Below are 12,889 nucleotides of genomic sequence, written 5' to 3'. Positions count from 1 at the left end.
TACCACGTTCATCAGCAGGCCTCAGGCAAGCCCTGTGCAAAATTTAAAAAAATCTTATGGCCCGGAAAGGTTTCAAATGTTCGCCTATATCAAGCGACTACACCACTATCTGCCTGATACATGACCGCATCAAATTTACAGGTTTTGTGACCTTAAAGTATATTTTATGTGAACGAATATTGTCAGATTCGATAGCATAGGTATGCTAAAGTTACATTTGATGTTTTTCGATAGTCAATGTGTTCTAATTTGGGTATGTAGTTGCGTTTTGTTTTTGATGAATCCCTTAAAGTGGTGTTCATTCATGCGTGAATTATATTTCGTTGAAACAAAAAAATATTTCGCCGAAATGACAGTAGTGCTTCAACAATATTTGCCATGGAAACGCCAACTGACTTTGACCATTTTAATTTGGTCGACTTTGGGGGTGCATTGTTCGAGTTAAAAACGGCAGCGGAAACAAAGTAATTGGTGTGCTTCCATATGTAAGTGTTATGTTTGGTCTTCGACTCGAGCCAACAAATTTTACGTGACAGTAATATCTACTTTGGGCGAGCAAACAAAGGCCACGTATCGTTTTTCAAGCGAATGTAAGCTCGAGGCACTAATGTATTTTATTTAGTTGTAGTTCGATTACTAGACCTATATTTGTGTGTGGTGTGCAATAATGTTTCAACATTACTTACAAGGAAATAGGTATCAACTATCAAGTGGGTTCTAATGGTAAAACAGATTTTGTTAAAGTTTCTCTGATTAACTGCCCAGACTGTGTTTTAAAGTAGGCTATAAGCATGTTTATTCAAACTTGGTAATCACACAATGGAGGAGACTAAACCAAATTCTCCAGAGCAAACTATTAACTGTGAGGTAGGCAGTATTTATTTTTTGTGAAAAAAAATTGAAAGAAATGCCTCATTTGTGACTTGAAAAAACATGTGTTTAGAATCTTCATATTGGAACTAAGGAGCACCACCATCAAAATGAATTTCATTTGAACAAAACTATAAATTTGGAACATAAAATTGAAAATCTACAAATTGTTCAGAATTTTCAACAAAATGTTCAACATATTGCTGGACCAAGTGCACAACAAGCTTTGGAAGCAGTTCCTGAACAAAGTTGGTATATACCAAATAATTACATACCAAATATGTACTTATTTGTTTTAGAGCTATTTGGGTAATTGTCACAAAACACAAACATTTGCATGCTAAAGTGCAAAGTAGTTTCACAATTAAACAGTCAGCGTGTGATAATGTTTTTGTTCAAAGGTGTGCATCCATTCATCAAAATTGTTTGCTTTTCAGACCGGATAAACAAAGAAGCAATCCATAAAGTGGTTCAGTACCAAGAGAAACACTTAGAGGCAAATGTTTTGTTACCTGTTCAGTTAAAATCCACTGCAGTTGACCTTCCTGTTGTGCATCCTACCTTCATAGAAACCCAGTTTTATGATGGGGTAAAAGATGCAAGTAAAGTGTTTAAATCCTCCACCGTAAAATCCTCTAGTAGAAACTTGCAAGTAGGCCATAATGTGCCTTTCAATGACTTAGTTAAGTTGGTAAATGAAAAAAAGTTCACTGCACTAATTGGGCAACCTGGGTGTGGCAAAACCACTACATCCAAAAGATTAATAAGGGCTGATAGTAACCTGGTGCCAATCCATTTGCGATTCATGGACATGGAATACAGTGACAAGCTAACTGCACGTCAGCTTTTCATGGATTACCTTTTTCCTTGTCTAGATAACAGCACTAGAGAATATGCTTTTGCATGGATGGTCAACAATCCAGATAAATGTGTATTTATTATGGATGGTTACGATCAGGCTGTTTGGAGTCTTGTAAATGTAAAACCAATAAATGCTTCTTATGACACACCACTGTCTATTCAACAGCTAGTAGCTAATCTTTGCAGCAAAAAGTTTTTCAAGGAATCCAGGCTCATCTTCACTTCAAGACCACATGCAATGATCACCATTCCGTCTGAGTTACGTCCAGATGTCACCATTTGCATTCAAGATCTTTCAACTGAGAGCATGAAAAAGTTGTTCGATGCCTATGCTGGAGAAAAGAGTGAACAACTCTGGGATATATTAAACACGAAAGCCCCCCAGTTACTTGATTTATGTCATAATCCCATTCTATTACAGTTTATAGTAATTGTGGGTCTGTACAGCAGTGCTGATGACCTCAATTCTGTAACTACTGTTACTGGAGTTTTTACGGCAATCCTTGAGCATTTAAGGCATTCAAATCATGCCAGAGGCTTGGATATCAACAATCTATGGGAACCGCTTGGCAGAATGGCCTATAAGGGTATGCTACGTAGGAGTGTGGTCTTTACTATGGAAAACCTCAAAGAAGAAGGCCTTGATGACATGAATGCTCAAGATTTTGTGATAGTCGTGGCTCGTCAACTTGGAATTAATCAATGCCTGTTTGATGGTGACAAAATTATATATTTTTGCCACCAGTTGTTCCAGGAGATTTTCTCAGCCAAGTATATCAGCACCTACATGCCAGAGGAAGAGTTTGAGAAAATGATCGATGATGTGGTAGCTGGAGGTCAATGGAGTATGGTTAGGAGGTTTTTATGTGGTCTCATGCTGGGAAAAAGTACCAACCAAAGTATGAGCTTTGCTTTTCAGCTTATGTATACAATAAAGGAAATGTAACAAAACAATGTGATTAATAAATAAAAAACTGGATCAATTTAAAAACCAAAGGCCCCTGGCATTCTGTCGATCGCACACCGTATCGATATAATTATATATTAAATTTCAAAACAATTAATAAATTTTTTAATGTTGATAGAAAAGCCTTGAACTTTATGTCCACCAATACCATATTCCTAAGTACTGTTTTTTTTTCAGAAAAATCATCCATATTTCTGAACAAAATGATGGAACATGTCAACAGCTCTCTTGCACTGTGGTCAGGTAATATTTTTGTTAAAATAGAAGAATTCTTGTTTTTTTGAGAAAAGATTGTGTATGATCATCGAAACAGTCTAATTCATGAACCTTGTACAAAAAATCGCAATCCTGCACATGGACCAATAGCAATCCTGCACATGAATCACCAACAAACTACCTTAATCACTGAAAATTTTGTGTTTGATCTTTCAGCCTACCCCTCCTTCCTTCTGATTCCGCACTTTTTCAAAACAAACTTATAATCACAGTCACTTTAAAATGTTTGTTGTGAATAATTTTTTATAGGAATTTAGAACAATCTCTTTGTAACACAACGTTCGGTATTACTTAATCGCTTTTATTAATTTTTTTCAGGACTGAAAGAGTGGTTTGTTGATTTATTGGAAGTTTCTGATGAGTGGGTCAATAAGTTTGTCAGCAGTATTCCTGCTCGCTTTCCATTTGATGTGCGCAATGATGACACAAATGTCACAATTCATGCTATTACGAGGATTTTATGTAAGTTTCAGCAGCCAGTGTTTCGTGTTAGCATTATCGAAGATAAATGGATCAAGCGTTTATTGCCAGCATTACAAGGAATGCAGTGCAAGGTAATTATAATCGAATGTTTTTTTGTGGTGACTGTTAAAATATGTTGTATTTTTACTTTATTAAAATTTGGTATCATTGTTATTTACCAGTTCAGCTACCAACTGATGATGACTGTAATTGTCAGTAAAAAATCCTGGTAACTGTTGTTTGTTGTGTTTGACAGATTAATACACTCAAAATATCTAAATGCCCAATACTAGGGGAACAGATTGAGTATATTTTACCACATGTTGGAAGAAGTGATGAATTAACCCTTGAATCGTGTAACTTAAAAGATGTGAGCAAAGTTTCAGAACAAATGAGGAAAAGAGATTCCAAGGTTTGTATATTTGTACACAAGTAAACTGGGAACCGTAAAGACATGACAAAAATAGGTAAAGTTTTAAGTTTACTATAAATCAAGGTTATTGTGTTATTTATTTTGTGTTGTCTGTTCCCTTTCACACTAATTAGGTGTAAAAAATAATGTTACTTCATACTAGTGGTCCAAAAAAAACACAGATTCACAGGTGAGTTTCATTGCCCAACAAGTTTTGGAAAACCTGTTATAAGATCATAATGTTTCAAAGGAACCTCAGTTTATACATTGATTTTCTGTTTCAAATTGTTTTTTTAAATTATTGTTTAACTATAAGCCAAATGTGCATGCTAGTGCTTTATATTAGGTTACAAAATATATAAAATTGCTTTACAGCTATAAAAAGAGTTATACAATTACAGATGCATTGGCTAGACCTGCGTTACAATTCAGTTTGTGATGATGGTTTACAAGAACTTGCAACTTGTGTAGATAAAACTGATGTCTTGCGGTTAAATAGATGCCAAGTGTCCAAAGTGGGGCCGCTAACTGACTCTATTGTGGCGAAGAAATGCATGGTAGTCCTAAAAATTTATGTTTGATGTTAACTCAGTAACTCATGGATTATAATTTGTAATCTTTAAAATGACCTGATTTGTTTCTTACCAACATTTATATATCAAAAACATAATGTATGCATGAAACAAAATGTTTACTTTATTTCTTAGCTTACACGACTTGCGCTTTCAAATAATCCAATTGGAAATGATGGAATGAAACTTCTTGCACAATGTGTTTGTTACGTATCGGAGTTGGTTCTTGAGAATTGTGGAATAACCGACTTGAAACCTCTGACTGTAACTATGTTACAACAACACACCAAGGTGTGATTTACTTGTATTTGTTGTTGAATAAGTGGCTACAGGATAGTTTTTAAAGTTTTACAAACATCCAAGTTATAAAACCCGTTTGCAATACAATAGAATGCTCTGTTTTAGATGGAGATACTATTTCTTCCCAGCAACTATATTGGTAACGAAGGAATCAACCAGTTATCTTTATTTATTCATAAACTTATGTTTTTGGATGTGGATGATTGTGGTGTAACCGATGTATCTACATTCTGCAAAGCCATTATCGATCCCAGGTCAAAGGTAAACAATTCCAAAAACCTTGATTCAGATTATTTTGAAAACCAAGTTTTACATTGGAGTTTGCCACGTTTTTGGGGTGAAGGATTTTTCACCCAAGGCTGTGGTTTTCAACCTGTGTGTCACAATGTTCTACAAATTTGTCTGTATGATATTTATGAAATTACCTTCATTGGCAATTACTTGAATCTGAGGTGAATTAAGTTACAGGGATTATTTGATTGACCAGATCTTTGAGAATTATTTTTGTTCAGAAAACACTGTGACATGGTTTGCTGCAATTTTATAAGTGGGTCACAGATTAGATCAATTCGCTTTTTGGGGTTGTGATATAAAAAAGGGAAAAAGCACAGATTTAAAGTTATTGGATGGATTTGTATTTTCTTTATGCTTACTTTTGTTAAGATGGAGTTTGTTGGCTTGCGCAAAAATGCCATTGGAATTGAAGGGGCTGTCCACCTTTCCACCTGCTTGTGGAACATTGAAAAATTATCTGTCTCTACAATGGATTTGACTGAAGAAGGCATTCATATACTGGTATTATTTCATTTATAAAAAAGTGAATTGATGATACAGTGGAGTCTGGATAGGGATATTTTATTTAATTATATTGAATTCGGTCAATCGAATTCAAAATACACTGTTTTAACCTATAAGGTTTGTGCGCTACCTTTTAGACTAGCAAGTACACAGATTTCCACTTTGTGGCACCTTCCCGTCATTCGTCGATCCGTTGGGTATTCATATGGTTTCCAAACAACAGATTTCTGTTGGGTTACCCATTTGGTTCCCGGTAAAACACTAAATATCTTCTGTATTTCTTTTGGATTTTGATTCTTGACTAGGGAATTGGTTGTCTTGCCCGTAACAAATTTTGCATTTAAAACCCATTTTGAAAAGTTTGTGCTAAAACTGTATGTTCTTGTTTTGTAGAATTCAGTCGATGATAAAAAAAACAATGATGGACGTAAGTTGCTTGGTTTATTTTATTTGTGAGTTACATGCAACTATGTTATTTTACCGTTTTCAGAATCACGCATCATTAGGGACAATCCTCACATTGGATATATAGCTAGAGATTTTTTATTGCCCTGTTATTACTTTTAAAGGAACATTCACATGGCCACCGATAAAGTCTTATGTTCATATTATGTACTTTGGTGATCTATGTGATCAGGAACAGATAAGGACCCAGGTTTCATGGTTATGATTCCTACGATGGATAAAGTTTGCATGAAATAATACACTGACGCCGTTACCGAAGGAAATTCTTTGAAACGTGTGGATGGGGTCAAATCGTTTATTTTCTTTTAATGGTTTAACGTAAGTAAGTAATAAACGTCTCCCCCTGGCCTGGGCGGGTTTGCAACATGTTTAACTACACAGATGATAGCAAAGCCAACGCCTTATGCAAATAAACATTGGTTTGAACAAGGGCGCGTTTTATGGGCGTCATAAAAAGAAGTATTAGGAATAGCTTTATCAAGGTTTTAAATCTACTTATGTCAGTTTGCCTTATTTGATATATAATGTATGACTGCATACATCAGCCTTTTGGCTGTCTTTGCCAAGGTTTTTACCGATACAGGGTTGTATGTTATGTGCCATTTGCCTTGTTTTTTATTTATGCTGTAATTTTTTGCCATATTTTGAAGGCTCGGTCCTTGTATGTATAACTGCAAACACCAGCCTTTTTGCTGTCTTTGCCAAGGTTTTTACCGATACAGGGTTGTATGTTATGTGCCGTTTGCCTCGTTTTTTTATTTATGCTGTAATTTTTTGCTATATTTTGAAGGCTTGAAAATAATGCCCAAGTGTAACTTGTATTGCAAAAAAGGTTGGAGCTTTAATTTGCTGTATAACATATATTTCTACCCTGTTAAACTTTCTTATTTATCATGGATCTTGTCATACAATATTTGTCAATGAATCATTTTTGTTCCAAATAACTTTTGTGCAAAGTTCAATGATTATAAAATGGCTTTAATCGTGTTGGTAGGTGCTGTTGATTGAAATTACTAGTTTAATATGAACAAGAATGTAAAGATGTAGTTTGTTACATTCCACGAGTGTATGTTTTTCACTGCATTATGTTATGGATTGCAGCTTTCAAGCAAGTTGCGTTCATATTTGTATCTGTTATTTGTGTGATTTGTGATCATGATTCCAGTTCTCTTTGTATGATTTTGTTTTATTCATATGCAATGTATAAAAAATGCTTTAACTTGGATTGTGCTTGTTTGTGTTGTATCGCCATTTGAACACTTTAAATGTACAACGAGCAGCAAATCATGTTTAACTTTCATCGACGTATTTGTTCTGCCATAATGCTATTAAAAAAATTGTTACTTCTGCATGATGTTTTTTCCAAACAGTGGTTCTTGATGATATGTAGGACCAAGACAAGGCTATTTCAACCAAAGGCAAGTTTTATTTTTTTGGCCGTTGCGCAACATTTCATCATGTCAATTTCTGCAAGCTAAATTTGTTAACCGAACAAAATACTGCTTACAGTAAATCTCACGGCAAACTTATCAATTTCCTGCAAATCATTAGGTTTACAGGCATTGCAACCAAAGCTGAATCAGCCACAAAATTAGTGGCAATTTTCTAGGTGCTGGAGCGGTACGGCATGAAAAACACAAATTGATTGCATAAAGAATGCGTGTTGCTAATGACCGAACATTTACTTGTAGATGCGGAGACCAGGCAGCAATACACCCTCTGGTTGGATTCAGGCCCCACGAGAGGGAGTACAATCGGTGCGGCGCGTCAAGGCCCGCGAACGGCATTGTTTTCTGTAAAGTTAGGATTTCCAGCGTAAAGGCTGGATTTTATCTACAATTTAATGTAATGGTTGGAATACGCCGAGTCACTGTGCATGTTGGACAAGACTGAGATGGATTAACAGGGAAAAACCAACATTAAAAAATGCTGCGAGGTACACGTTCAAATGATGGTTAACAGGAAATGGGGTGCAGCCGATGTGGCTCACTAGGGCCCATTGGCATAACCACCTGGTGACCAAAAAGCCATGGACCTTTCCAAAGAGGTTTTAGGATGGGATTGTGTTGTTTTGTTATGACGTTGAGGTGGAGTCTCACAATATAAGAGATACCAACACACATGGCATCGGAGTCCGGTTGGCCTACGATATTACAATAACTATTACTACATTATTAACATTGCTGTAAAGGATTTTGTCTACCTTTGCTTTTATTCTGCTGATTATCGATAAAATTATCCACATAAATAACTCTTAACTGGCAATTAAGTCAGTCAGTGAATATTAAGGGTCTCTCCAGTCGTCGTTTGTCGCCGGCGAAACGTAAACAATATATCTATACTTCCCACAGATAAGCATTTATTGGACTACCATCCAGTTAAAAAGTTAGCAGCTTGGATAGAATCGGCAGGGCCTTAGTGAAAAATTAATTTTTATAAAAAAAATAAATAACTTTTGTTAATTTTTTTCAGGACTTAGGGAGTGGTTTGTTGATTTATTGGAAGTTTCTGATGAGTTGGTCAATAAATTGGTCAGCAGTATTCCTGCTTGCTTTTCATTTGATGTGAATGATGATGACACAAACATCACAATTCATGCTATTACCAAGATTTTATCTAAGTTTCAGCGGCCTGTGTTTTCTGTTAACATTGTCAATGATAAATGGATCAAGCATTTATTGCCAACATTACAAGTATTGCAGTGCAAGGTAATTATAATCACACACTTCTTGTGGTGACTGTTAAAATATGTTTTATTTCTACTTTATTATAATTTGGTATTACCATTATTTACCAGTTCAGCTACTAACTGACGATGACTGTAACTGTCAGTAAATAATCCTGGTAACTGTTGTTTGTTGTGTTTGACAGATTAATACACTCCAAATATTTAACTGCCCAATACTAGTGGAATGGATTGAGTATATTTTACCACATGTTCGACGAAGTGATGAATTAATCCTTGGACAGTGTAAGATAAGAGATGTGAGCAAAGTTTCAGAAGAAATGAGGAAAAGAGATTCCAAGGTTTGTATATTTGTACACAAGTAAACTGGAGACCGTGAAGACATGACAAAAATAGGTGAAGTTTCAGGTTTAGTATAAATCAAGGTTGTTGTGTTATTTGTTTTGTGTTGTCTGTTACTTTTCAAACCAATTAGGTGTAAAAAATAATGTTACTTCATACTAGTGGTCCAAGAAAAACACACATTCACAAGTGTGTTTCATGGCCCGAAAAGTTTTGAAAACCCTTTCAAAAGAGACAAACATACATGCCAGTGCTTTATATAAGGTTAAAAGATAAATAAATTGCTTTATTACTATAAAAAGGACTTATGCAATTACAGATGCATTGTTTAAACCTGCATTACAATCCAATTTGTGATGATGGTTTACAAGAATTGGCAACTTGTGTAGATAAAGCTGATGCCTTGGTGTTAAACAGTTGCCAGGTGTTCAACGTGGGGCCACTAACTGACTCTATTGTGGCGAAGAAATGTATGGTAATCCAAAAAAATTATGTTTGATGTTAACTCAGTAACTCATGGATTATAATTTGCAATCATTAAAATAACCTAATTTGTGCCTTTACCAACATTTATGTATAAAACACTCAATGTATGTATGAAACAAAATGCTTACTTTATTTTTTAGCTTACACGACTTGAGCTTTCAAAAAATCCAATTGGAAATGATGGAATGAAACTTCTCGCACAATGTGTTTTTTACATACAGGAGTTGTTTCTTAGGGGTGTGGAATAATCGACTTGAAACCTCTGACTGTAACTATGTTACAACAACAGACCAAGGTGTGATTTACTTGTACATTGTTATATAAATGGCTTCAAGATGGTTTTTAATGTTTTGCATACATCAAGTTATAAACCCCTGTTGTATAGAATGCTTTGTTTTAGATAAGGAGACTTCTTCTTCCCGGCAACTATATTGGTAATGAAGGAATCAACCAGTTATCTTTATTTATTCATAAACTTATGTTTTTGGATGTGGAAGATTGTGGTGTAACTGATGTATCTACATTCTGCAAAGCCATTAACGGCCGCAGGTCAAAGGTAAACAATTACAAAAATGGATTTTTTTGGGGGTGATGGATTTTTTACCCTAGGATGTGGTTTTTAACCTCATGACAATCATGGGGTCGCTAAGCAAAGTTTTGAGATTTTTGTTATGCAACAATGTTTCACAGATTTGTCTGCATGAAATTTATGAAATTACGTTTGTTGGCAATTGCTTGAATCTAAGGTGAATCAAGTTACAGGGATTATTTGATTGACAAGATCTTTTAGAATTATTTTTGTTTCGAAAACACTGTGACATGGTTTGCTGCAATTTTATAAGTGGGTCACAAATTAGATCAATTGGCTTTTTTGGGGTTCTAATATGGAAAATTGAAAAAGCACAGATCTAAAATTATCGTTGTATTTTTTTTTAATGCTAACTTTTGTTAAGATGGGGTTTGTTGGCTTGCACCAAAATGTCATTGGAATTGATGGGGCTGTCCACCTTTCCACCTGCTTGAGTAAGATTGAAATAATATATGTGTCTACAATGGATTTGACTGAAGAAGGCTTTCGTATATTGGTAAGATGTCATTCATAAAAAAATGAATTGATGATACAGTGGACTCTGGATAGGGATATTTTATTGAATTATATTGAATTCGGTCAATCCATAAATTGGCTAAAGTCGAGCGATATTGGGAGGTCAAGATTTGTAGGTCACAGACGTAAAATAGGAATAATATTATATATAACTTTTGACCTGCAATTTTTAATATAACAATAATCAGGAATATGTGCAAAAGAGCCATAATAATCAATGAGAGCTGCAGACAGTTGTACACACTGTTTTGACCTATAAGTTTTTTCTGAGCTAGCTTTAAGACTAGCAGGCACACAGATTTACACTTTGTGGCACCTTCCAGTCATTCGTCGATCGGTTGAGTACTCAAATCATTACCAACCAATGGATTTCTGTTGGCTTATCCATTTGGTTCCCAGTGAAACACTAAATATATTCTGTAGTTCTTTTGAATTTTGATTTTTGGCTTGGTAATTGTTTGTCTTTCCCTTGAGAAGTTTTGCATTTAAAACCCATTTTGAAAAGTTGGTGCTAATAATTGTATGTTGTTGCTTTGTAGAATTCAGTCAATGATAAAAAACCCACAGATGAACGTAAGTTGCTTGGTTTATTCATTTGTAAGTTACATGCAAATATGTTATTTTACCGTTTTTAGAGACCGACATTAGGGTTGATCTTGATTGGGAAATGAACTTTTTAATACCGTATCCGAGCCATATTTAATTTTAAAGGAACATACACATGGCCACCGATAAAGTCTTGTCTTCATATTATGGACTTGGCTGTTCAGGAACAAATATGGACACATTTATGTGGTTATGAAATAATACAGTAACACTGTTACCTAAGGAAATTCGGTTGATTTTTAAAACGTGTGGATGGAATCAAATAATTTATTTTCTTTTAATGGTTTAACATAAGTAAGTAATAAACATCTCTCAAAGGCCTGGGTACATTTGCAACAAGTTTAACTAAAACACAGACGATAACAAAGCCAACGCCTTGTGCAAATAAACGTTGGTTTGAACAAGCGCGTGTTTTATGGGCGTCACAAAACTAAATATTAGGAATAGCTTTCCCAAGGCTTTAAATCTCATAAATCAGTTTGCCTTATTTGATATTTTCTATATATGACTGCACACCAGCCTTTTGGCTGTCTTGGGTTGTATGTTATGTGTCATTTGCCTCGTTTTTTATTCATGCTGTAATTTTTTGCCATTTTTTGAAGGCCCGCTCCTTGAAATCAATGCCTAAGTGTAACTTGTATTGCAAAAAATGTCGGAAGCTTTAATTTGCTGTATACTATATATTTCTACCCTCTCATAACTTTCATATTTATCATGGATCATGTCATGTAATATTTGTAAATGAATCATTTTTGTTCCAAAAAACTTTTGTGCAAATTTCAATGATTATAAAATGGCTTTAATCGTGTTGGTAGGTGCAGTTGATTGAAATTACTTGTTTAATATGAACAAGAATGTAAAGATGTTATTTGTTACATTCCACGAGTGTGCATTTTTGCTGTTTTTCAATGCACTATATTATAGATTGCAGCTTTCAAGCAAGTTGCGTTCATATTTGTATCTGTTATTTGTGTACTTTGTGATCATGATTCCAGTTCTCTTTGTATGATTTTGTTTTATACGCATGCAATGTATTTAAAAGTGATTTAACTTAGATTGTGCTTGTTTGTGTAGCATCGCCATTTGAAAACTTGAAATGTACAATGTTTTATTTTCGCATTAGTTTTCGTGAGCAGCAAATCATGTTTAACTTTCATCAACTTGTATTTGTTCTGCCATAGAGCTATTGAAAGTTTTGTTACTTCTTTGAGCAACCAACTTAGCTGTTTACGTCACGTAAATGTTCAAACTGAAATTGTTATCACGACTAACTTATTAAAAGGCGAACATTCCAAGGATTGTTTAATTAGACGAATATGCCTAAAACAAACGCAATTACGTTCCTTCAAGCATCGTACCGATCCGATACTACATCAAGGTATTGGATATCGGTTTCCATCCGATAAAATCCCTAGCATTTTTATTGCATCTTAACACACATAACAAACACATATAACAGCTACATTTTATTTTCATGTTGTTAGGGTTATAGGCTTACATCCATACAGAGTACAACAATGCACAATGGTGAAAAGTAGGGATGGGCAAGCAAATAAATTTACATTATTCACGTCGAAGTCACCAGTTAAATGTAGGATACTTGGCCTAACACTTATTTTCTGATTCCATGACGGTTCCGCCGCAACATGACGACATTTTACGCGAATACGTCTTCACTGTA

General features: G+C 34.8%; 2 protein-coding genes across 5 annotated transcripts; both read left to right on the top strand.

The window, feature by feature from the left end:
• Window positions 1-686: 686 nt before the first annotated feature.
• On the top strand, window positions 687-7,297 carry LOC145905475 (NACHT, LRR and PYD domains-containing protein 3-like). Of its 3 annotated transcripts, XM_082992685.1 has the most exons (13): window positions 687-723; window positions 780-867; window positions 944-1,118; window positions 1,308-2,630; window positions 2,876-2,941; window positions 3,293-3,528; window positions 3,693-3,848; window positions 4,250-4,405; window positions 4,556-4,711; window positions 4,826-4,981; window positions 5,384-5,515; window positions 5,912-5,945; window positions 6,088-7,297. In XM_082992685.1, the coding sequence occupies exons 2-13, from the start codon at window positions 820-822 to the stop codon at window positions 6,186-6,188; spliced, it is 2,739 nt and encodes a 912-aa protein (XP_082848811.1). In that variant the 5' UTR covers window positions 687-723; window positions 780-819; the 3' UTR covers window positions 6,189-7,297. The 3 variants fall into 3 exon arrangements, with proteins under 3 accessions (XP_082848811.1, XP_082848810.1, XP_082848813.1); XM_082992684.1 differs by having other exon boundaries at window positions 693-867; XM_082992687.1 differs by having other exon boundaries at window positions 693-867; window positions 6,009-7,297.
• Window positions 7,298-8,036: 739 nt separating this feature from the next.
• Window positions 8,037-12,487, top strand: LOC145905476 (uncharacterized). 2 transcript variants are annotated; one of them, XM_082992688.1, is made up of 6 exons: window positions 8,037-8,120; window positions 8,456-8,691; window positions 8,855-9,010; window positions 9,331-9,486; window positions 9,638-9,792; window positions 9,898-10,029. In XM_082992688.1, exons 1-5 carry the CDS (start codon window positions 8,105-8,107, stop codon window positions 9,743-9,745), a joined length of 672 nt encoding a protein of 223 aa, XP_082848814.1. In that variant the 5' UTR covers window positions 8,037-8,104; the 3' UTR covers window positions 9,746-9,792; window positions 9,898-10,029. The 2 variants fall into 2 exon arrangements, with proteins under 2 accessions (XP_082848814.1, XP_082848815.1); XM_082992689.1 differs by lacking the exons at window positions 8,037-8,120; window positions 8,456-8,691; window positions 8,855-9,010; window positions 9,331-9,486 and adding exons at window positions 10,451-10,582; window positions 11,142-11,175; window positions 11,238-12,487 and having other exon boundaries at window positions 9,644-9,792; window positions 9,898-10,053.
• The last annotated feature ends 402 nt before the right edge of the window (window positions 12,488-12,889 follow it).

This window comes from Ascidia mentula, chromosome 6, assembly GCF_947561715.1.
Source record: "Ascidia mentula chromosome 6, kaAscMent1.1, whole genome shotgun sequence".
NCBI lineage: Eukaryota > Metazoa > Chordata > Ascidiacea > Phlebobranchia > Ascidiidae > Ascidia > Ascidia mentula.
Note: the sequence above shows the minus strand (reverse complement) of the source record. Positions and strands in the feature narration are given on the sequence as shown.

What these genes read in the sequence shown, in the direction of transcription:
- LOC145905475 (XM_082992685.1), top strand. Translation starts at nt 820, where the DNA reads ATGGAGGAGACTAAACCAAATTCTCCAGAGCAAACTATTAACTGTGAG. An exon ending in GGAAGCAGTTCCTGAACAAA is followed by an intron (nt 1,119 to 1,307) that starts GTTGGTATATAC and finishes TTTGCTTTTCAG; the next exon opens with ACCGGATAAACAAAGAAGCA. An exon ending in TTATCGATCCCAGGTCAAAG is followed by an intron (nt 4,982 to 5,383) that starts GTAAACAATTCC and finishes ACTTTTGTTAAG; the next exon opens with ATGGAGTTTGTTGGCTTGCG.
- LOC145905476 (XM_082992688.1), top strand. An exon ending in TGAGGAAAAGAGATTCCAAG is followed by an intron (nt 9,011 to 9,330) that starts GTTTGTATATTT and finishes ATGCAATTACAG; the next exon opens with ATGCATTGTTTAAACCTGCA. An exon ending in TTGTGGCGAAGAAATGTATG is followed by an intron (nt 9,487 to 9,637) that starts GTAATCCAAAAA and finishes TTTATTTTTTAG; the next exon opens with CTTACACGACTTGAGCTTTC.